Raw genomic sequence first — 25,789 nt, forward strand, 5'->3', positions numbered from 1 at the left:
CCACCTTCATTTGTTTAGCAGCTTGCAAAGCCACTCATATTTATAAGCATCTAGAGTCAAGCATCCCAAAGATATTAGAATTTTATAAAAAATAGTAAGATACAAATGTGTTCTATTCTAAATCCTCAAGCAAGCTTGAAATGTAATTTAAATAGGTTTAAGAGAATGCAATCTCCTTTAAAAGAAAGGTAAAATCTCAGCTCCCTGAGAAGACTTGAGAGAGAGAGAAGGAGAAAGAAGAGGAGGAAAGAAAACTAAAGAGCCAAAGATACAAAGATAAATTTATATTAGAAAAAAATTTAGTGATGACCAATATGGATAAATTACTGATAATATTTGGTTCTTGGTTAGATAGTAGGCTCATGAGTGTTTATTATCCAATTTTTATAACATACATGTATATTACATATAATGTTTGATATACATGAGTATTATATTTTAAAAACTGTAAGAAAACAAAAACAGTATGGAAGAAATCTTCCTGGGAAACATATTCTCAGGTAGGCCTGGATAAAAATAAATTGCAAAGTGTATTATTTATCCAAAATTTTCCTACAGTCCTTCTTCCAGGAAAGTGCAGTCTCATACACTTACAGGTCAATAAAACCTGGGAACAGATTTTAAAACAGTTCTACTACATTGTAAATATTTATAACTTTGAGTTATCAGAATTCATTGAATTGCATGTACAAGTTTTTCAATGAATTACTAGAACAGGGCATCTAGCAAAAATCATCTATTAGCCTTTTAGTCTAACATTTTTCTTCCAAGAAAAAAAATTGCAACATCTTTAAAAGTTTGTCCTTCCTGGGGCAGCAGGTTAGCTCAGTTAGAGCGCGGCGCTCTTAACAAGGTTGCCGGTTCAATCCCCGCATGGGCCACTGTGAGCTGCACCCTCCACAACTAGATTGAAATAACTACTTGACTTGGAGCTGATGGGTCCTGGAAAAACACATTAAAGTAAATTAAAAAGTTAACCAAAAAAAAAGCTGTGGATCTCTTCTGAAAGTATAAAATAGATTAAGTTGATTAAATTATGGGTTTTTTTTTTAAAGTTTGTCTTTCCCAAACAAATCATTCAAAAATTAATAAGGGAGACTAAAGAATGCTTGACATTCTAATCTAAACTTTCTCTGACACTAAAAATTTTCCACAGGGCTCCTTCTAACAGTCTCTCCAAGCCTTCCACAACTGTTCCAAAACTTCTTTTAGAGGGCTCCAGCTTTAAGTTTATTTTTCCTCATACAAATCCTACATTCAACTGTTGGCCTTCCTGACATCTGTGTTAGACTAATCTTTCTGACAATTTTTATGGTCAATGCAGAAGACCAACACTAATTCAGGCCAATACAATGTGGTATATATCAAGACTTGGCATGTCTTCTCCCTATAAGCAGATGGATTTTCCAAGACCACTAAGAGTGATTGCTAATAGAACTAGTTACATTTCTGCTCTTCCTTATAATCCCTCAGCAAATCGCCATTTGTTTTAACTTAATTCCATGAATTCCAGTCATACTTCTGCTCCCAGAGAGAGTGAGCTACCTCTCTAGTACTTACAATCTGCTGGCCAAGGGCTTTAATGGTATGACCAACTTTTCTATCAAAAACTCAGGAATCATGCTAGCCTCTCTGCCACAGCTTTCTGTACTCAAGCAGTGAACCCAGCCATTGGCATCATTCCAACTGAACAGCATTTCAAGATTTGGTTGGAAAGAAGCTCTAACTCAAGACATTGCCCTTAACGGACAGAGCTACACAGCTGTCTTTCGGAGGTTCTTCCAAAGTTCAAAGTCAAAGTCTTCCCCGTCAGAAAAAAAGCTGAAAATAAGATCCTTTAGAAAACACACACCTCTGTCTTTACCCATATGGCACTTCTACCACCCCCACTCTTTCTTCTGAAAACTTCCCCCTTCTACCTTTTTGACTGTCTCAGTCTACCTTTAATTCATCCCCACAGTTTCAACAGTCATGTTATATAGCATGATATTTCTCCCTAACCAAATGGCTATTCAGTTCTTTACTGGAAATTTTGAAAATGAAAACTGAAAAAGAAATGGCAGGTACTCTCTGACTGTCTGAACTATTATAAACAAAGATCAGGAGAAGTTAGGGACCAAGTTTTGACATATTGGTCAAAAAAGTAAATGAAGCTTATCTGGAATGACTAAAAAAAATGAAGCAGACAGGCAGAGTGGAACACAGACCAGAGATTTAAGAAAACACTTTGATGTTCCAGTTATTCTTGAAGTCTAATCACACTTCTGACCTCAGCTGTTAACTCCCAATCCCCACAATACTTAAATAAATCCCACTATATGCCAGTATGAGTTAGGTTTCTGTTCAACCCAAAGTCCTACTTCATATAGTTTCTCTCACCAACTCTGTAGTTAATATTTATGTAGGCAAAATAAAAATTGTAAAGAATTTTCATGTATTTATTCCTCTCTCTTCCCTATCACCAGAAAACAATTTTTCAATGGTATTTCAATTTTTTCTGCTTAATTGTTAGAGCCAATAACTGCTTCTTCTATATCACAGATACAGAGTTTAAGAATAAATGTGATTTTAATCCATTTTTTAAAAGATTTCAATTGGAGTTTGGATTCACAGTTGAAGTTAAACTCAGTTTCTGAAGTTTCTGTTTCAACTAAGAAAGTGAAGTTCCCTTAAACCAGAAACAGTTGACAAATAAACGTAGGCTGATAGGGAAGGTTTGAGAAAGAAATTAACCGTATTTATAATTAAAATGGTGCCATTCTTCACTGATTTTTAAACTGCATAATATACTTCTCAACTATTTCAAACACTTTAATTACAAATGCATACATTTCCCAATGTAAAAAAAAAGGTCAGAATTATTGTTCCCAGGATACGGAACACACAAAAATTACCATAAGTAATATTAAGAGCCCCCAAATTATAAAGACTCATACAGAATGTCCACCTTTATTTGGTGATTCCTCTAAGAGGAAGCATAATAAGTAAAACGGTATCAAAATAGGAGGCTAAATCTGACCACTAGAGCAAATAATTAAAAAAAAAACAGCAGTGCTTTAGATGCAAGTCCCTAGGAAGATACTGGGCACATACAAGACACTTAAGAAATGTTACTTTTAGATGTGGGGCAAGAACTCAGGAATAGCTGGATTTGTTGCCAAGGGTGTCTCAAGGGACATGGGAACCGAAAAGACTGGAAGAATGGTGGGAATCCCAGGCAATCTCAAACCTGGGCTAAGACAGTGAGAAGAAACAAACAGCCCAGTCTCTTAGCAGACAGATGCAGAGCTTTACAGTTTAGGAATTTGAGTGGGAGAAGAGAGTGGACAGAGGCAGTGGAAGGGAAGAAGGAAAAGACGTAAACATTAAATTATACATACTTTCCCTGGTGCTTATAAATGCTGGTATTTCCAAATATTAACATAGTCTATATTTTTCTAAGATGGAATTTGCAGTATCTTCTCTTGGTTGTATAAACTGGTTATATTAATGAAACTGATTTCATAACATGGTTAGAGTATTTTTTAAAAAGCAGTAATATAAAAAGCAGCAATCCTTTAGAGATTTAAACTCTTAAAACTAGGTTTGTCTTCTAATTTGGAGAGTGCTAAATATACATGTGGGGGAGTTTTAAAGCCTAATTTCTAACTTTAAAGAACATATTTAGATATATATACATAAAAACTTTAAAACAAACAATAACCAATCACAGGAAGCAATAAAAAATTATCGCATTTGCAATAACAACAAATACATTAATTACCTGGGAAGAAACTTAAGAAAATTTTAAATTGAGCCTAAAACGTTTAACTCAAAATGGATCAATGACTATTTTGAAGTTTAAAACTATATACTTCTTAGGGGGAAAAAATAGGTGTAAATTTTCATAACCTTCAGTAGGCAATTAGACATAATATCTGGTCAAGTTTCTTAGATATGACACCTAAAGCACAAGCAGACAAAGGAAAAATGGATAAATTGGACTTTATCAAAATTTAAAACTTTTGTCCTTCAAGGAAGTGAAAAAACAGCCCACAGGATGGGGAAAAAACTGCAAATCATATTTCTAATAAAATTTTAGGACCTGGAATATATACAGAACTCTTAGAACTCAACAATAAAAATAACAGAAATAATCCATTTTTTAAATGGGAAAAGGATGGGAAGATACATTAAATGGAAAGAGACATTTCTCCAAAGAAGATATACAAACAGCCAGTAAGTACATGAAAAAACACTCAAAATCATTAGTCATTATGGAAATGCAAATCAATATAAAGAGATACCATTTCACAGCCCCTTTAGCTATAGTAAAATAATAATAATAATAGTGGTGATAAGGGTGGAGAAACAGGAATACTTATACATTGTTGGTAGGAATGTAAAATGGTATAGCTACTTTGGAAAACAGTTTTTCAGTTCCTCAGAAAAGTTAAACATAGAGTTACCATATGACCCAACAATACACTCCTAGGTCTATATCCAAATGTCTAACTATTACATGGTTTTATACACCTGAAACTTAAAAAAAAAAAATGAAAACCCATGTCCACACAAATATTTGTACATGAATGTTCATAACAGCATTATTCACAATAGCCAAGAAGGTGGAAACAACCCAAATGTCCATGGATGAATGGATAAACAAAATATTGTATATCCATACAACAGAATATTATTCAGCCATAAAAAGCAATGAAGTACTGACACGTGCTACAACATAAATGAACGCTGAAAACATTGTGCTAAGTGGAAAAAAATCCACAAAAATAGAAAAGTAGATTAGTGGCTGCCTAGGACTGGGGAGGGAGACAGGAGTGATTACTAAGGGATCTGAACTGATAAAAATGTTCTAAAATTGATTGTTGTGATGGTTGCACAGCTCTGTGCATATATTAAAAGCCACTTAATTTGTACACTTTATCAGGTCAATTGTATGATACATGAATTACATCTCAATAAAGCAGTTTCAAAAAAGAAATCAACATAAATTCTCATTTCACTGGGTAAATACCTAGGAGTAATGGAATGCTGGGTTGTATGGTAAGTATATGTTTACCTTTATAAAGAACTGCCATATGTTTTTCTCAAGTCGCTACAACACTTGCATTGCCATAAACCATGGAAGAAAGCTTCCAATTGTTCCACACTTCATTAGCATTTGGTATTGTCAATTTTCCTTTTTTCCTTCATTTTTCTTAATCTATTAATTTTATCACTAAGTATATAGTGATATCTTGTGGTTTTAATTTGCAATTCCACAATTACCAATGATGTTTAATATCTTTGGGTGTGTTTATTTGTCCATACACCTTCTTTGGTAAAGTTTCTACTTAAATCTTTTGCAAATTTTTAACTAGGTTGTTTGTCTACTTATTACTAAATTTTGTGAGTTCTTTATATATTCTGGATACAAGTCCTTTGTCAGATATATGATAGAGGAGTCTTTACTCCCAGTCTGTGGCTTCTCTTTTCATTCTCAACCCTGTTTCCAACAACAGAAGTTCTTTATTTTGATGAAGTGAATTTATCAACTTGTTCATTTATAGACCATGCTTTTGGTGTCCTATCTAAGAAAGTTTTGCCTCACCAAGGTCAAAGAAATTGTGTCTTATATTTTCTTCCAGATATTTTAGAGCTTCAGATCTTATCTCAAGGTCTACGAACCATTTTGAACTAGTTTTTGCATAAAGTGTGAGGTATTTTTTGCATTGAGCCTGTAATAAAGGAAAAGATTCTATTTTGATGTTTGGGTGCTAACTTCGAAGCATTGCTTCCCTCCCTCTTTGCCCCACATCTGATTAAAGCAGTAAGAAAGCCCAGCCATTCACTCCCTTGGTAATGGTGGGAAGTTAAAACCATGTAAATCTCACCTATGGGAACTATCACACAGGTCCCTCCTTGTAGCCACAATAAAAACTAAAACCAACCACCCTGCTTCACTCTTGCTTCATTCGGGACTAAACCTAAGCCCTTGTCCCTGAGGAATCCTTTTGCAGTTCAGTGTGAGTAAACTTCATTTCATATTTCATATCCACTGGTGCCCAATAAATACCTAGGCAGGAGCTCTCCAGTGTGCAACAAGGGATAGTAGGTGCCCAAATAAAACAGAGATGTTTTGGATATGAATATTCAACTATTCCAGACTATCCTTCCTCTACTGAATTGCCTTTATACCTTTGTCAAAAACAAACTGTTCATCCTCTATGTGGTCCATTGATCTGTACATCTATCTTTTCTCCACTACCACACCGTCTTGTGTATTGCAGCTATACAGCAAGTGAAAAATCAGGCAGTGTGAGTTTTCCAACTTTGTTCTTTTTCAAAATTGTTTTGCCTTTTCTAGTTCCTTTTTTTATATAAATTTCAGATTCAGCGTGCCTTTTCTACTTCCTTTTTTTATATCAATTTTAGATTCAACTGAGATTTGGACTGGAATTGTATTGAATCTATAGATCAGCTGGGAAAGAATGGATATTTTAACAATATTAAGTCTTCCAATCCAGGAATATGATACATCTCTCCATTTTTGGAGGTCTTCTTTGGTTTCATTTATCGGTGTTTTATAACGTTTAGTACACAAATCTTGGACATATATTGTAAAGTTAATACTTAAGTATTTCAAGGGATTTGGTGCTATTGAGATGAGACTTTAAATTTTTAATTTCCAATTATTCATTGCTAGTATAAAGAAATACGATCATTGTATATTGGTTCCTTCAACCTAGATAAATTTACCTATTAGATCTCGAGCTTTTTTGAACTATCTTTTGAATTTTCTACACAGACATACTGTCCACGAATAGATAGTTCCTGCTCTTTCAAAAAATGAAGACAAGCCACAGACTAGGAAAAAAATATTTCCCTATCATATATGATGAAGCTATTCTTCTAGATATTTATGCAAGAGAAAAGAAAGTATATATCCCTCCAAAGACTTATACATGAATGCTTATAGCAACTTTATTTATTAACAGCTAAAAGCTGGAAACAACCCAAATGTCCATCAACTGGCAAATGGACAAAAAATAATTGTGGTATATCTATACAGTGTAATACTACTCAGCAATAAAAAGGAACACATAACAACATGGATGAATTTCAAAATAATTATACTGAGTATAAGAAGCCAGAATCCCTCCACCCCACAAAAAAATACTGTATGATTTCATTTATAGAAAACTCTAGAAAATACAAACCAATCTTAAGTGTCAAAAAAAAAATCAATGATGAGAAAAAATGCAGGAGGGAGGGATTACAGAATCATGAGGAAATTCTTGAGGATCACATGATGGGTATGTTCCCTATCTTGCGTGTATTGACAATTTCATGGGTATATACTTTTGTCAAAACATCAATTGCACACTGTACATATGTGCAATTAATTGTCATTATACCTCAATAAACTCATTAAAATATATCAGTTACTTTATTAATAATCATAAGTATGTCGTACATTGGTTTTTACTTATTTATAAAGCACTAGGTAGCTATGATCACTGTTCACTGTTTCCAAATAACATCACTATTTAAAATTTGTTATTCAAACATTGTAAATTGAGACCTATTCTCAAAATATCTTTAGGTTAAAAGATTGGTAAATTTGAGCATGTAAATTTGAGAATGTCTTCATGTAACTTATGAATATGATATCACTGGGTTTAAAAAGGGGAGATTATTGGAATGAGGAGGCAAAACTAAAGCCCCTATGTACACAGTAATTAATGCGCTGAGGTACTAAATTCAACAACTAGGTTTTAGAAACACTAAAATAAACACTTTCTGAGCATTTTCTGAAGGAATTAGATATGCAAATCCAGTTAACAATTAGAACGGAAGACAAGTCTTGAGCCTACTTAAAACCAGTTAACCAATATTTAGTAAGTGCTCTCAAATAAAATAATTAAACATAAATTAATGTAACTATGTTATTTCAAAAATGAAATGATTATGATTCTTCCAGCACAATGTCCAGTACATAATAAGAGATGCTTAATAAATACTCAACGATCACAAGGAGAACACCTTCAGTTATTTAGGCCTTTGTTAATTTCTCTCCTCAAGGGTTGGTAATTTTACTATAAAAAGTAATCCAATTTTTTTTGGTCAAATTTATCCCTAAGGACTGCAAAATTTTTGATGCTGTAGTACTGTTTTGTAAACTTCAATTTGCAATTTTCCACTGCTAGTATGTAAAATATAATTTATTTGTCTTTGATCTTGTATCCTGCAACGTTGCTAAACTCACTTATTCTAGCAGCTTACTTTTGTAAATTATATCAATTTTTATATAGATGATTATGTCTCAATGACACTTTATAAAATAAACCTCTTGCTTTAAAAAACAGAAAAAGAACATCTTTACCCTAGTCTCCCTCTTCTCTTTCTAATCTTTAATTCCTTCTTTTTTCCTAATGCCAGATCCAAAGTCATCAAGCTGAAGAGAACATATGCAAAATAAAGCCACATATACTAGAATAGGGGAAAATGAATTCATGGTTGAAGAGGATGTGAATCTACGAGTTCTCATTCAGCACTTATTTACTCAGGTTTAATATCAAGTAAAATGTTAGTAACATGCTTGCATACCATGTAACTTTCATGTCCAATTTCTCCTATGAAACGTTTCTTATCAGTCTTGATTCTCCCATAGTCTACTGGGTACATTATAAATGCTTCTAAAATTTAATTGAGTGGAATGAGTAAGTTAATTACTACCAACCAGGAACCCTATTTCATTTCAACTCTAGATGTTGAAAACATGTCTAATACATTGTTAATATGCTATTAAATTGATTTTTTCCTTCCATTACCTCAGAGTCAGTCTGACCAATCATCAAGGATGAAATATAAATCAGAAAACAGACAATCTGGGTCCAAGTCCTAATTCTGCCACCTGCTGTATTCTCCGGCAAATTACTTGCCTTCTCTGAGCCCCAACCTATTAAACTCTACATTTGTAAGATAGGAAAGTTACAAAACTACCTCACAAAATTATTTTAAGGATCGAATTATATAATATATAAAACAACACTTTTTAAATTATAAAGTAGTTGTTATCAAGTAGATTAAAATATCTTTTTAGAGCCCAGTCCAATCCCCCTAGAAAATTCTTTTAGGGGGAAGAAAAAATTACTGATATAAGATTTTATTGCCATGTGTTTCTTTTCCTAAAACAAAATACAGATAGAAAACTGGTCCAAGTTTACTGTATCTGTACAGGTGAACAAAATAAACCACTAAATTACAGCCTTCTCTTTGCACTACTTATAATAGAGAAGCAGCTCAAATGTCCAACAAGAGAGAAAGGCTGAGTACATCAATTTCATATGTTATGTTACTATTTAAATTACAAATATGTAAACCACCAAAACATGGACACATTTATGAGACACTAAGCAGGAAGAGAAAGAAGTGCAAAATAGTACTCTTTCACTGATGACAACTATGTTAGAAGCATGAATCTCTCTCTCTATACTGTACTTTTTGCCAGTGCCCAACCAAATATACTAATAGCCATACTGATCATTCACAGCAGTATCAGGTCTCATTATATTAAGTTCAAAAACCGCTAGAGTAACCTTAATAAAGTCTTTTGAGTTTCACTGGTTTTTATTAAGGCACAATATTTGGAGAATGGAAAACTAATGAGAGGATAGCTTCAAATTACACAAATAAATTTCATTGAGTAGAAACAGAAATAAAGCTTTAACTAGTTTTACAAATATACATGCACACATCATTTGGCTTGTCTCATATATTCATACACACATATACACACACCCCATTATGACTTAATTATAAGATTCAAGATCTCACTATAAGAGCAATAAAGCTTAATACCGAGGGCCTGTGCAATTTATTTTTGTGTATCTTCAAGCATTTTCCACTTTCAGTGTAAAACCAAAGACATGTTATAATATAGGTGAGGGACAGGTGAGGGGGAGAAGGCCAATATGACATATGACTGTGTAGACAATTCAGCAATTCAACAGTTCTCCTTCCAACCTATTAACTTTTGTTAAAACCCTTTTAGCAAAGTTTATTAGGATCATCTGTATACTCAAGTCCCGTCAGATTTACAAGCCCAACTCAATTTTCAGAAATATTCAAGAAATACCGCCTCAAGATAGATACCTAGCTATCCTTAAAGATTAACTTCGTATCTCTTTTTTTTTTTTTTAGTTCTTATAATAAAGTTTATAGATGTGCTTAGAGGGAGGGGGAGAGTATCTGTAAATAGTACATAGAATTCCTTGCAGATGTGTGTATGTACTTACATTTTCTGACCCAGGTTCTACACCTATCAGATTCTCAATGGATTTCATGACCTCAAAAGAGGTTAAGAACTGCCTCTTTTTTTTTTCAGAGTAGACTCTTCAAATCTTAACAGCAGTAATTATATCCCAGTTAATTATTAATTGCTAAGTAAAACAAGGCTTTCCATACACAGAAAGGAAGGCTCACAAGCTTTATGGCTGCATCCCTGGAATAACTCTTGCTGCAACCCTGGAATAAAAGCAGGAGTTTGAACTTAACTGCCCTATGAAAGATACTGCTTGTCAGCATACAACCCACTCTGCAGGATTAGAAAAGGTTAACCCTCCTTAGAAAAGGTTAACATCTCCTTACTAAAAAGCCAAAATTCACCTGCAACAACCGAGACTACCTAGTGATAGAAGCTTTCTTTTTTCAATAGCCTTTTGCACTGTCTAAATTTTTCTGCAATAATTAAAAGTTGTAAACAATTTTTTTTTTTTTTACTTTTTTTCCCACCCCTCCTTGGGGGTCCAACTCCTGAGATGTAAACAATTTTTTTTTTACCTATTTTACTACCTTAGTTACCAACACACAAAATGGCCAATGTAATTATCTGCTTACCAAAGCCCTGGCTTTCAGTACTTCAAAATAAAACTCATTTTAAGATGTCAAAGGAAACAGTATTATCCATATACAAAAAGACAAAGTAGTCTTTTTCCTAGTTAGTCTATGTTAAATCTATAAGAAGCACTTGCCATCAGCAATCTAAAATAAGCAGGACTTAAGGCATGATGTTCCAAAATAAAATATGACATAATTTTTAAAGGTAAGTGATAAAACCCATGCGTCCCACAGCAAAAGGTAAAATTTGAAGCTAATATTTAAGATTCTGAAATTACACTCACAGGCTAAAAGCAAAGTTAAAAGAAAAAAAAATCACGGAATGTCTATTTAAATTTCAAATCAAGGCCAAACGTATTTATGGTTGTTCACTTTCAGATTCTTGCGTATTTTCTGCTTAAGGTATCCATTTTCTCCACAGAAACTAGATCAGAAACATCCCTTTGAAATGCTTTATAAATTAAATTCCAGGGCTCCTGCTATGCGGACTGAATATTTCCTTTGATTATTTTAGGAAAAGACTAGCCTCATTCATAAGCTACGTCTAAACCTAAAAGGGGAAATACGTTTCTGCCCAGAACCTTTCAAAAAAAAAAAAAAAAGAAAAAGAAAAGGGGGGGAAAAAAGTTGATGAAAGAACAGTGCTGCCACGTCCTTTCCCCTCCCCCACTCACGTAGTGGCTACTTCATCCCTTTAGAGTGCATTCCAAGGGAAAGTCCAAGAGCCACGGCTCTCGAGAAACCAGAAACAGTTAAATTGAAATTGACAAGCCTCTTTGGCCTTTCAGATCAATTCCCAAAAGGAGACCTAGCTTCTTTACCATCCCTTCCTTACAGCAAACAGCGCAAACCTTTCAAGAGTCTTCTCCACTCTCTCTGGAACGCATAAGATGTTTGGTGAATTGTATTCAATACCCTCAATGATTCAGGAAAGTCGTCTCACATTTGTGGCACCCTTCTTCTTTCCCCCTGAAAACCCAGATCTGGGGACCATTCACGTACTCCAACTCAAAATTCCCACACACAACCATGGAATTCGTTTTACTGATGGGGACTTGAAAAGCCGCAAACTCTGCCGAGAGAAAGAGGGGAGAGGGAGAAAGCTCATGTGCCTTTAAAACATTTTCGTGGAAGAAGGAAGGAAGAAGACGAACTTGCCCGGCGACTGACTGGGTGATCTGACAGCCGACTTCCTCAACCCAACAGCCCCGAAACTCGCCGCCCGGAGCCACTTCTAGCTGCTCAAGAAGCACCGCTGCGCGCAACAGATGAGTTTAGCCTGAACTTCTCCGGGTAGGTCCACTGCCCAGACCCGACGACTTTTCGACTGGGTAAAAATGCCTGGCAAGTTTCAATCGAGCGTTAAAATCCCTCTCCGTTGCCACCTTCTCACCGTCTGCGGCCGCGGAGGACAAAAACCCTCACTCCGAACTCGTTTTCCCATCAGCTTTGCAGGGAGGACCAGGTATGAGTGGAGTTCGGAAAAATCAACAGGGTGAGTCCACCCCGGGAAGGAATATTCAAGAAAGTGCTGGTCCCCGGGGCGGGGACAGAGGCTGCCGCAGCCCAAACGGCCGGGGGCGCCCACCGGGGAGGAGGTGAGAAGGGCAGTACGCGAAGGGCCGAGGGGCCTCTGGGGCCGCCCGCGGTCACGCGGCGCGGGGCGAGGGGCTGAGTGTCCAAAGGCAATACTGAGGCTCCGGGGGTAACCTGGAGAACCCCTGCCCCCAACCCATCCCACCAGAGGGGGCAGGCACCGGACCACCAGAGCCATCTGGGAAGAACCACGGCTGCCCCAGGGCCTCAGCCTCAGTCCCCAAGGTCGGGGGAGCGTCTCACCTGGGCAGTGGGACGGGAGCGCGCTCTTCAGTCTTCGGTTGCCAGCACACCGGCGGGTTACCTACTCCTGTCCCTCAGCCCGCTGGCGGCGCAACTGGGCAGCAGAGGGAGCCAGTTAGCCCTTTTATAACCTATAGGCCGCTACGGTAACGCCGGGTAGGAGGCGACTGCAGTCCTCGCTACGTGAGCTTGATCACACCAGCGCCCCGCCGACTGCGCAGGCGCGGGCTCCGGTTTCCCTCCGGCCCCCACCCCGGGCCCCGGCCCACACCCGCGGCTCACACCCGTACTCCCCACGAGCTGGTGGAGCCCGAGGCTGAGAAATGGGACTGGCAGGCGGGCCTGCGTCGTAACGCGCCTGCGCAAGGTTCTTGCCACGCCGCGGTCACCGTGGTTACCTTGGGTTTGCCTAGCTCCTTTTCATCGGGTTTTTTTTAGCGTCTTAATTTCAGCAACACCCTCAGTCATGAGCAGTGAAGCCACCAGCAATGAATGTCTTAAATATGAGAAGAGGAGCGTGGTATCGTGAAAAAATAAAGCAGAAAGGAAGCCTCTGGTGGAAAATAATACAGTGCGTCCTGTCTTAGCTGCCTTGACCCTGAGGCTTTTTGCTTTACTAACTTTCCCCTCTACTGTCTGCTAATCTTGTTTCATCTCCCACATTTATACTTTATCAGCATAATGGACTCTGCTCCAGAGACAGATTTTTTAGGTTCCTGTAATGCAGCGTCTCTGCTCTGGGCGGGTGGACACAGAATATGGTGAGGCCAAAAAAGAACACCAAAGGAGCCATGGGTAGGGGGTTCATACCACTATATTCTCGCTGGCAGCTGGGTTGGAGATAACAGGAAGCAGGACCCACACGATCCGCAATCCGCCATCTGCTTTTCTGCCATCCCATCAACCTCCTTGCCAGCGTAGCAATGGCAGTTATATTAGTGGCTAATGGCTAACCCCTTACAGCTGATGGCCAACTAGTTACAGCTTATGGCCATCTAATAACCGAGTCAGCACCTTTCCAGGTGAGGCCGAGAACCTGGAAACTGCTCTCTGGGACTCTGTCCCTGCAGTTCCATTCCTGGCCCAGTCCCATATAACATTGGGCATTAACCTCTATATCAGTTTGCTCATCTGTAAAATGGTAATAAGGCTATGTACCTCAGGGTTATTGTGAGAATTAAATGAGATAATAAAGCACTTAGCACAGGTCTAGCACACAGGAAGGACTTGGCAAATAATTAGATTGTGTTGCTGTAGCATATAAGACACCCAATGTTGTTTTTGATCTCAGTCTAACATCTGCCCTAGTCATTATATTCCTAAAAGAAGAAAGCCTTGTTAATCAGAGAACATACAATGAAAGAGATAACTCTCCCTTGTCAGTGAAAGGGAAGAATAACTTATCTAAGACTTCTTATTCATTAAAAATTGTTTCTAAAGTTTTCCATGTATGCTAAAAAGCATAATAATAATTAACATTTGACTCTAGGAGGTGGGGTTAATTATATAAGTACAGAAATAGAGCATATTTTGGGAGCCTTAGGCAACCAGAAAGCAGATATAGTAGTCCCCCTGTGGGGACAAAGCCCCAAAAAGCAGTTTCCAGGCTCTTGGCCTCACATAGAAAGATGCTGGCTCGGGTAGTAAATGGCCGTCAACTGTGATCAGATGGCCATCAGCTGTGGCTAGTTGGCTGTCAGCTGTAACCTGTAAGCCATTGGCCACTAATATAACTGCTGTGGCTATGCTAGCAGAAGAATTGGGGGCTAGCAAGAGCGGATTGCAGAGAGGCAGATGCCGCCGGTGAGAATATATTGGTTTGACTCCCCTACTTATGGCTCCGTGGGTGTTCCTGTTTGGCCTTACCGTGTCCTGCGTTCTTATGTGGGGAGCGGGAGCGGAGACCCCGCAGACCACCCCGCCGGACGCCCTGCATGACAAATGGCGCAGCGAACAGGGTCCCCCGCACAACACCCCCCCTTATCTGGGATTTTGTTGTCTGTGATTTCAGTGGTTTCATTTACCTGTGGTCAGCCGTGATCTGATAATATTAAATGGAAAATTCCAGAAATAAACAATTCAATAAGCATAAGTTTTAAACTGCATGCCTCTGGGTAGCGTGATGAAACCTCACTCCATCATGCTCCATCCCGCCCAATGCATGAATCATCCCTTCATCCTCCATATCCATTCCCCGCCCATTAGTCACTTATCTGTCCTCTGTCACAGTATCACAGTGCTCATGTTCAAGTAACCACCTTTTTTACTTAATAGCCCCAAAGCTCAGGAGTAGTGATGCTGGAAATCCAGATATGCCAAAGAGAAGCCATAAAGTGCTTCCTTTAAATGTAAAGGTAAAAACTCTTGACTCAATAAGGAAAGAAAAAAAGTCATATTTTGAGGTTGCTAAGACCTATGGTAAGAGTGAATCTTCTATCCATGAAATTGTGAAAAGGAAAAAATAAATTTGTTAGTTTTGCTGTTGCACCTCAAACTGCAAAACTTAGGGCCACAGTGTGGGACCAGTGCTTAGTAAAGATGAAAAAGGAATTAAATTTGTGGGTGGAAGACATGAACAGAAAACGTTCTGTTCCAATTGATGGTAACATGTTGTACCAGAAAGCACTGAGCTTATACAAAGACTTTAGCAAGGGATCTTCTGAAATGAGTGACCATGTTAACATAACTTTTATTATAGTATATTGTTACAATTGTTCTATTTTATTATTGTTGTTGTTAACCTCTTACTGTGCCTGATTTATAAATTGAACTTTATCATAGGTATATATGTATTGGAAAAAACATAATATATATAGGGTTTGACACAATCCACGGTTTCAGGCATCCTCTGGGATTTTGGAACATATTCTGTGTGGATAAGTGGGGAGTACTGTATAGTGATGTCTAAATCAGCAGTTCTCAAAGTGTGGCTGAGGGTCCACAGGGTCAAAATTATTTCATACTAAGACTTTATGTGCCTTTTTCACTCTCATGAAAGTACAGTGGAGTTTTCTAGAGACTACATGTCCTGTGCAACAGGTTGAATGCAGAAGCAGATACAAGAATCTTCTATTAGGCCAGATGTTAAAGAGATTTGCAGAAATGTAAAATAATGCCACTCTTCTCACTAAATTATTTTTACTTTGGAAAATAGTTATTTTTCATTTAAAAATGTTATTTATGTTAATATGTAACAGATTTATTATCGTTTTTAAATGAATTAATAAAAAATATTTTGAGTGTTTAATTTGACTCCTAATACAGTAAATGTTGATAGACATAAACCACATAAAAACTTTTTAGAGTACTCAATACTTTTTAAGAGTATGAAATGGTCATGACTATTCCTAGTTGAAACAAATAGCAGGGAGCCAGTCCCTTTGACGCAAGGCAAAGATTTGCTAGAAAAAATTGCCTCAAATGAAGCTGTAATTAATTTATCCACTGACCCTATATAGAGCTGACTGTGAAAATTGACAATTTACTCTATAAATAAAATATCTCTAAACCTTGAGGCAGATCTACTGTAAAGCTAAGAAAATTGCAGCTTTAAGGGCCGTCATTTGCACTAGCCCTTTCCAAGGTCCTGGAAGAGGTTCTGGAAATATGTTCACACAGTCATATGCCCTTGTAAAATTTGTAAAAGTAGAAATTTTAGGGCCGGCCCGGTGGCTCAGGCAGTTAGAGCTCCATGCTCCTAACTCTGAAGGCTGCCGGTTCGTATTCCCACATGGGTTCTCAACCACAAGGTTGCTGGTTCAACTTCTGGAGTCCCGCAAGGGATGGTAGGCTCTGCCCCCTGCAACTAAGCTTGAACACAGCACCTTAAGCTGAGCTGCCACTGAGCTCCCAGATGGCTCAGTTGGTTGGAGCGTGTCCTCTCAACCACAAGGCTGCTGGTTCAACTCCTCGAGTCCCGCAAGGGACGGTGGGCTCTGCCCCCTGCAACTAGAAATGGCAACTGGACCTGGAGCTGAGCTGCACCCTTCACAACTAAGACTGAAAGGACAACAACTTGAAGCTGAACGTCACCTTCCACAACGAAGATTGAAAGGACAACAACTTGACTTGGAAAAAAGTCCTGGAAGTACACAATGTTCCCCAATAAAGTCCTGTTCCTCTTCCCCAATAAAGTAAAATATAAGAGTGTATAGTAGTCCCCCTTTAAAAAAATTTTTTTTTAACTGCAGTCTTTAGACTGTTAATTTTTTCCTCACTGATTTCCCCATCACTTTTCCCTTTGTCTAGTAGTGTTGGAGTGGTTAGCAGGCATTTAAACAATTTAGCTGAAGAGAAGTTGAGTTAGAATATATTTGGTATGAATTTAATGGGATATGTTTTTGTAATTCACAGTCACTTCCATGTATAGTTAAGACATTGCCAGCTGTCCCAGTGTGGGAGTGTCATCCAAGGATACTCTGACCACTCATTGTGCCGACATACCTAGTACTGTGAAACAAAGGTGCAGGGCCAGACATTTTATAGCTATTTGAATTTGTCTTGAGTTCTAGTATCAAAAAATATAGTGAAGGAGAAGTGAAATTGAAATGGTAGGGAGCCTGAAGCTAATCTTTGGGGAATTCTTCCAATTATTGCATGTGTAAAAGTTTAATTAAAGATTTAGTATTTATCAATGCTTAGCCAATAAAAGGAAGTTCTTTTTTGTCAGAATTTAATGAGGATATCGACAGCAAACTAAAGTGTCATCAGTTTAAAGAAAACTGATGTGCCCTAAACCCTTTAAAGTCATATATTAAATAGCCTTATTTGAGATTTTCCCAAATGTGACAACAATCCTAAAAATCTATATGACATTATCAATAATGAGTTGTGACTCTGTAAGGAACTTCTAACCTATCCCTATTAATATCATTTGGTTACCCCAAAAGGACACTTCATATCAAATCTACATATGACTACTCACCCAGATCACGCTGGCTTGGTTACAGTGAAGATGAGAGATACCTTGGGGAACAGAAAAAAATGATGTGACTCCCCTCCAGATGGTCAAACATTAGAGCAGAGCTGCTCTAGCTTTAGTACTATAAACCTCCAATAAATCTCTTTTTGCAACTGAAAAAGTTGATCATGTTCATCAATTCGTGAATGTGTCTTGAAGAAAGTATTACCAGTCCTATATTCTTAGGAAAAAACTATTATGTAGTTATAGTACCAACTAACGAGAAGTTATTTTAAAGTCAATTAATAGATCAATGGCTACTCAACTTTGTGAACAAGCCTCTAAAAAAACAGCCAATAAGTGACAGTGGGAAGTCACTTTTCAAAGTTACCCAAACAGCAAAAGGCTTACTCGAATGAACACATTTCTGAAAATCAGCCAATTGTCAACAATCTCTCCACCAAAATAATCAGGCTTCTACAGCTGATGTCAACCCACTCCCACCTTTGAAAGTCAGCCAATCCCTGAACTCCACCTTTCTTTCACAAAATACTATATAAGATCAGCAAAGAGACTGTGTCAAACAAGCATAGTGCTTCTACACATAGAAAAGAATAAAAATCGCTTTTTATTTCACATTTTGAATGATGGTTTCTTCCTTTGACATTGAGTACCCATTTGTTTAACAAAAAGGGAAGCCAAAACTAAGACATAGAGTATGTTATTGAAGGCAGTTTTAACCAAATTTCATTCACACATCTGAAACAATTAAAAATCATTTGAAAAAGTGGGGAAGTATTGAATTGTGAGGATTATAAAACACTACATACCTTTACTTGAGTGTTAGGAGAAAGAATAAAGTAGAATTTGATTAACTAGGTAATAATGGGTAGATTGTTTTAGCTAAGGATTAAGATGATGGAAGCAATATTTTAGAAATTTTTGCTATGTGAATTAGAAGAGAAGGAAAGCAGAGACTAGGTTAGTAAGCCAATATTAATTGAATAAATATTTATGGAACACCTACTTACTGCATCCAAGATACTGCCTACTGGCTGTGGAAGATCAAACTTTAATCTCTGCTGTGAAAAAGTTTATAATTTTATTGGATAGAGTTAAAATCTGCACTTGTAGCAATGGGAATTTTTTCATCCAATAAATATTTGCATACCCATATGAGCCAGGCTATGCCAAGTGCTGGGTATGTGATTCTTGCTGTCATAGAATATAAGAGTCCTTTGAAGAAAACCAACAGTACACTAAATAAGTAACTCAGTAAATAAATAAATAAATAAATGTCGATAGCTGTAATAAAAGAAAATAACAAATGAAAAAGAATAATAGGAAGGACATAATTTAGATTGACAACATAGGGAAAGTGTTGCTGAAGAAGTGACATACAGACGGAGACCTGAGTTACCCAGATGAAATGTGTGAATAAGAGCATTCTCAAGAAAGGGAATAACATGTGTGAAGATAGTGTGTCAGAAAAAGCTTGGTGCATCTGAGAAGCCAAAAAAAAATTCAATGTGATTGTAATGCAATAAGCAAGGAAACAACTGGTATGACAGGTATGCAGAGGCTAGATTGTGCAGGCCCTGTGCAGCTCTGAGACAGTGCATTGGGAAGGCACTGAAGTATTTTAACAGTGGAGTAACATTATGTAATTTACCTTTAACAATGGAAAAATGCAATGTAAGAACATGAGTTTTTCCTCTGAATGACATGTCATTGGATGTAGGAATGGGACGAGGACTGATAGGGACTTCTCCTTAATCATGAGGAAAAGGGGATTATCAAGAAGGTCAAGAAATGAGGGATTCTAGAATGTAGCTGAATCTGGAAACCTTGCCAGTCACTAACATCCTGTCACTGTGTCATTGAGGAAAGTGGCTGCAATGGGCTAGCTAGACCACCTGCATCATGTGGCCTCAACAGAGATGCTCACTGTGGCAGACAGAATAAAGGCCCCTGGTATAGAAATCAGCATAGGGAATAGGGTCAATGGAATTCTAATAGGTATGTACAATGTCAGGGGGGCAGCAGATTGGGGGAGGATGGTTGTCACTTTGTGGGAGGTGAAATGTCTGTCTGTTGCATTGTTTTGTGTACCTGAAACTAAAAGAAAAAAAGAAAAGAATGAAGGCCTCTGAGAGATGACCACATCCTAATCTCTAACACCTGTGACTATATTACCTTACATGGCAAAAGAATGTTGCAGATTTGATTAGATTAAGGACTTTTACATAGGGAGATTAGCCTGGATTATCCAGGTGAGCCCAAACTGATTATATGAGTACTTTAAAGCTGAGAACTTATCCCAGCTATGAGCAGAGAAAGAGAAGTGAGGATAGAAGCGAAGTCAGATATTTGCTACATTGCTGATTTGAAGATGGAGAGATGGGGCGTGAACCAAGGAATGTGGGAGGCCTCGAGAAACTGGAAAAGGCAAGGAAACAGATTTTCCTCTACAGCCTCCCGAAAGGAATGTAGCTCTGCTAGTACTTTTGATTTTAGTTCAGTGAGACGAATGTCAGAGTTCTGAGCTGTAAGATAATAAATTTGTATCGCTCAAGCCATCAAGTTTGTGGTAATTTGTCATAGCAGCAGTAAGAAAGTAATACAATCTCTTGTGTGACCATGATTGAAACAATGGCTGAAGGCAATAACATTTCTCAAGGTCTGAGTACATTTCCTAATGTTCTCTCCTACAGGTGTGTAGTAATTAGGACTGACCCCTTCCACGAGATAAGCATTCTTGAGATCATGGGAATTATCTGAGGAAGAGGACTCCAGAGAGTAAGACAGACCTCTCAATAAGCAGGACAGAAGCATTAAGACCTTTAATTTTAATATAAAAAGGCATATGACCTCATATTGTGCCCTCAAGCTGGTAAAGCAGGACATATTAGTTACATAAAAATTGCGCCATGGTTTCTAGCTTGGAAAACTAGGAGAACAGTGGTATCAACAACCAAAATAAAAAAGTTGGGAAAATGAGCCGAATTGGTAGAGAAGCTAGAGTCTGAATCTTAATGGATTTGAACTGACAGGGCCCATCATAGCCTTCAAATTTATTCTGACAATCAATAAGTTTGTTAATATTAAGCAGATTTCCACATCCCAACAAAAACTTATATAAAGTCTAAAATTCTGACTATCTACTTGCAGCTCTAATTTAAAATTAATCTGTGATTTCTTTGGATTTAATTCTGCTCAACTTGCATCAACCAGTTAATTACATATGTCTTTCTTTTGTTGGTTGGCAATACAAGGCTACCTCCCCATGGTATTCATTACCAAATATTTCTGTTGTTGTTGTTCACCAAATATTTCTAGGGCTTTTCTCTTCCCAGACAGAAAGATCTGCTCTTCTCCACCTTCTTTGACATTAGCTGTGGTCAACTAAATTGCTTTGGCCAATGAAAATCACGTGTTTGAAAATCACTACATGTTTCACCCTGTTCCCTTCCCACTGTTGTAGTTACCATGGAAGCCTCAAGATATCTAGATATCTCAAGAAAATCACTACATGTTTCACCCTGTTCCCTTCCCACTGTTGTAGTTACCATGGAAGTGTCAAGATGGAGCCGTCATCAGTCCAGGTCTCTTGAGTTCCTACAATGATCAGAGCCCCAAACTCTCCACTGCCTTAACAATCTCCACTGGATATGTAGCTTGAGTAAAAAATAAACTTCCATTATGCTAACTCATTAAAACTTACAGTTGTTTATGACTGCAGCATTACCCTGTCTATATTAACCTATAACCTATAACCTAGTGCCTAAACAAAGTCAAACTTTTCCTTTACAAAACCACTTACCAGAATTGTATTTATTGATTATATTTTGTACCTGGAATGGTCACTGTGGGTTACTTACCTAGTATTCATTCCCCCTTCTACAACCTTAGTAAGACTTTCCAAATTGCCCAGCCTCTCAGTTTAGGTGTGACTTCTACTTCTGCTTAGGATGTAGAAAACTGCAAAGAACTTGGCTCCCACAATTACAATGAGAAAAAAGCCAGACAATCTACAAAACCATAAAATTTCTTAAGCACATCAGACAATTGATGTTGAGAAACAAGGAACCTGAGTTCCAAGGAGAAATGAGACAAAGAGTTTAGACCATTATTAAAGAAAAACCTCAGCAAAAATTTTAACAAATTATTAAAGAGCAACTGTAGGCTAGCATGGGAGTCTCAGACACAAGGGGAGATTACACTCATAAGTTTTTCCCACAAGCTTAGTGGTGCTCAGATGAAAGGTTAGGGGCAGAGCAGGAGACCATAGAGAATCCCTCAATGGTGCAGGCCTAAAGAAAATAATTGGCAGCTGATAGGAGTCTCACCCCACCTTTTCCTTCCAGCTCTTGTACCCTAATCCACTGGAGAAGGTAAAGCAAATCTCTGGCCACTAGGGCACAGGTATAGATATCTTGTGGATGGGGAAAATGTAGAGGAAAAGACCTCTGTACTTCGGGGAGAGGCAGGAAACCCCCTTAGATCCTGGATTGTATGCTGATAGCAAGCTGAGGTTCACTACTGCTAAGGCAGGAGCAGGAAACTCTTGCCAAGACAAACCATAGATAAAAAGCTGAGTTGGCTGCCACAGGGAGGAGAGACTGAAAAAGACCCACCTCCTAAGGCCCTGGCACACAGGGTCTGCCTAAGATTGAGACTGAACCAGGACAACAGAGAATATCCATCTCAAGCCCAGTCTAATGCTGAGTGTAGATAGAGCCTCTCTGTGACATAAGAATATAGAGACAATTGAAAGCCAAGGGGGAAGCAAGAACACTGAGCAAAATCCTCTGGCACCCCAACCCCCACACTAAGCACGAGGAAACAGCACCTTCCTGCTAAAGGAATCTGAAGTCTCTGATATAATGATGATAACTATAGCAACAACAAAGCCCCAGTCCAACTCAACTCCTAGAATGTTCCAACCACCCCTCCCCCCATATAACAACCTGACAGAAGAAGTGTGATCGTTGCCAGGTATGGATACTACTTACCAGAAAATAGTACTGTTCTAAATACAATGTTCAACATTCATTAGAAAACCATGAGACACAGACAAGAAACAAACAAAAATCCATTGTTAAGAGATAAAGTAGTCAACAGAAATGGACTCAGAGATGAGTCAGATGTTGAAGCTATTAGATAAGGACTTCAAACTAACTACTGAAAAAAAAAGAACAACATACATGAACAACTGGGAAATTTCAGTAGAGAGATGAATGTTATAAGAGTAAAAAGAAAACACAGGGGGAAAAAAATCCCATGATATTCAGAGATGAATAATTCTTTTGACGGACTCATTGGTGTACTCAACACAGCTTAGAAAAAAATATCAAGTCATCCAAACCGACATACGAAGAAAAAAAGAAGTAAAAAACAAATAGAACAGAACATCCAAAAGGTGTAGGATAATATCAAGTAGTCTCACATATGTGTAGTTAGAATCCCAGAAGAAGAGAGAAAAAAATGGGGCTTTAAAATGTTTGCAGAGGTAATGACAGAGAACCTTCTAGAAATTACAAGTACATCAAACTGCAGATCCAAGCAACTTATTTTACTCCCAAATCAGGGGTGACCCCTTACCCAGATAAGCCTGATGCACATCAGTAATGTAACAACCTATCTTGCCACAGTGCTTGGTTCAGGGATAGGTACTTAACCCAGGATCTGAACCATTCACGACATCACTTTGACCTCAAGAATTGTTTGGTTAGGGGCTCACCAAGTGGGGAGTGTAGCCTAAATTGATCCAAATAAAGTGAAGACCAATACTTTTGTTCATAGCTGAGAGTAGACATACTCTCTGGATAGGAACAAAAAAGTAAACAGCTCTAAGATTTTCTGGTAGCCATTTTCTAACCAAAATAGAAGCCATCCTGAGGACAAAGCCAACACATGAAATAGGTCAGAGCTGAGAGAAACAAGTAAGACCTTAGTCCAATTGGTATCTGAGGTCTGACCTACGTACGGTTGGATGTTTTAGCTATGCAAGCTAACACATTTCCTTATTATTTAAGCAAATTAAATTTGAGTTTTCTCAAATCTCAGTTGCAAGTAACCAAATATATCTTAACTGATGTAGCACTCTAGTGCTAGTATCATGAGCCATGTTAGAGTGGGCTCCAACTCAGTTCTCAACTATTCTCTTGTTTTGAAACAAATTCCTAATTCTCAAAAGAAATGTACTTGTTTTCAGAAAAGGAAAACAATGATGTCTGGAGAGTATTACCATATATCAAGCAACTGTTGTAATAGGGAAGCCTGTTTTAGTATTCATTCATTTATTCATTCATTTATATATATATTGAGCACATACAACATGCCAGGCATTGTATCAGGCATTGGAAATATATTGGTGACTAAGACACAGTTATTTATTAATTCTGGTTGCGAACAATTCATGAACAGCATGACAGCTATATCAGATTCCATTTAGTGCTTTTCCATTTTCTGGTATCTTCCCTTAGCAATATATTACTCTTTGAATGTAAACAGCTTGAGTCCTAAATATTAAATATTGTCAAATGCTATAGCTTTCAGGGGACCACGCAACAGCAATTCTGTCAAGCATTGGAAATGTTTACAAATTTAAAAAATATTTTACTGAAAACAATAAGTTACATTTCAGAAGAATGTTTCTGTTTATACACAAACAGCATTTTACTTGGCTGTGTGAAACATTTGTAGATCTTGGCCAGCCCATGCATTCTTCTACCCAAATGAACTTGTCAAGAGCTCAAACAAATCAGGAGAGAATGCCAGAAATCTCAACTTTATTTAGTGAAGCAAGACTCAAGAGTTTAGGACCTGGAATTCATTCAGTCATAGAATTATAGTATTTGGTTGGAAGAAAAATTTGGGGTCAGGAAGGACTGGTAGAATCAGTGAGCCCAGATTGTTAGTCTACAATTAACAGGGTACCCCTATAGCAGGGTACCCCTAAGTGAATTGTTTTAATTTTTATGATGAAATATCTTTATCCTCCAAATGGCCAAAAAAAGTCATTTTGAGAATCAATTGAAATAGTTGTTTTGAAAGTTCTTGGGAAAGTATGAAGTACTTACTATGTTTATATTAAGTAATCATCATTGGATGCTATATAGTACAGAACTGTGTGCGGTTTTGTTTTGTTGTTGTTTTTAATCATAGAGCCAAAATTGATGATCTTTACACTTGTTTCAATGACTTGGGGAAAAAATTATGAAGTGAAATGATTAGTCTTAATGGATCCAAGGGGTAAAGAGAAGGCTGCTTACTTACAACATCTATAATTAGTCTGTGGTTAATGTTAGTTCTTAAGTCAGTCCTGAACTTAAAGAACACTTCTTCACATTCTATGCCAATTTAAGGAATACTTTTAATAGAGCTACTGTGCTAGACTGATTGTACTAATAGTCCCAAAATTTCCCTACTTCCTGTATCCACTCCTATGTAGTTAAAAAAAAAATTACCTCGTCCAAAATGATGTCTGGCTTTTGCCCTCAGTTTCTGGGAGGTAATCTCACGCCTGACTAGAGTGTTTTTATTTGCCTGGGAGCCTTAAGTCACAATGGATAGTCTAACAATGTGATTTAGGGTGGGGTCTGACCACACCCAGTGGTCGTAGAGTAGGGGCTGGCCACACCAGTGTGATGGAGCCTCAGTAAAAATTCTGGACACCAATGCTCAGGTGAGTTTCCCTGGTTGGCAACATCCTATCTATATGTATAGTCACACGTTGAGGCTGGGAAAGCAATGCATCCTGACTCGGGGGAGAGAACAATGGAAGCTCCATACTTAGTATTTCTCTAGACTCCACCTATGTGCTACTTCTCCCCTTGGCTGATTCTAACCTGTACCTTTCCCCTGTAATAAGCCATAACCATGAGTATAATAGCTTTCAGTGAGTTCCGTGAGTCCTTCTATTGACAGTGGTTTTGGGAACCCCTTGAACATGCAGTTGGTATCAGAAGTGAGGGTGGTCTCTTGTGGGGACCATTCCCTCTAACTTTGTAGTCAGCCTAAACCCCTTACGACACCCTTTGCTACATTACCTTATAATCCCCTCCCATTTAACTCTGGGCCCGACCGTATGATATGCTTTGATGGTGATGTGCAAGCAGACTCGCATATGTCCACTTGTGCTTTTGTCCTCTGCCATCATCATCA

The 25,789-nt window shown here is 37.8% G+C and overlaps 1 protein-coding gene across 10 annotated transcripts in view; it reads right to left on the bottom strand.

The window, feature by feature from the left end:
• The window catches only part of P4HA1 (prolyl 4-hydroxylase subunit alpha 1), a 102,865-nt gene that overhangs the window by 62,065 nt on the left and 15,011 nt on the right, over positions 1 to 25,789 (bottom strand). For 2 of the 10 annotated variants that reach the window (XM_081074379.1, XM_081074378.1), the window contains exon 1: positions 12,275 to 12,420. The exons of 3 other annotated variants lie outside the window; for them this stretch is intronic. In XM_081074379.1, the coding sequence (XP_080930505.1) occupies positions 12,275 to 12,325 (51 nt within the window). In that variant the 5' untranslated portion in view covers positions 12,326 to 12,420. Of the gene's footprint in view, positions 1 to 11,732; positions 11,954 to 12,039; positions 12,421 to 12,720; positions 12,936 to 25,789 lie in introns of those variants that run through there. 5 more of the 10 variants (XM_081074374.1, XM_081074381.1, XM_081074382.1 and 2 more) reach the window with 5 other exon arrangements.

The sequence above is a fragment of the Rhinolophus hipposideros genome (assembly GCF_964194185.1).
Source record: "Rhinolophus hipposideros genome assembly, chromosome: 15".
In the NCBI taxonomy this organism is placed as follows: Eukaryota; Metazoa; Chordata; class Mammalia; order Chiroptera; family Rhinolophidae; genus Rhinolophus; species Rhinolophus hipposideros.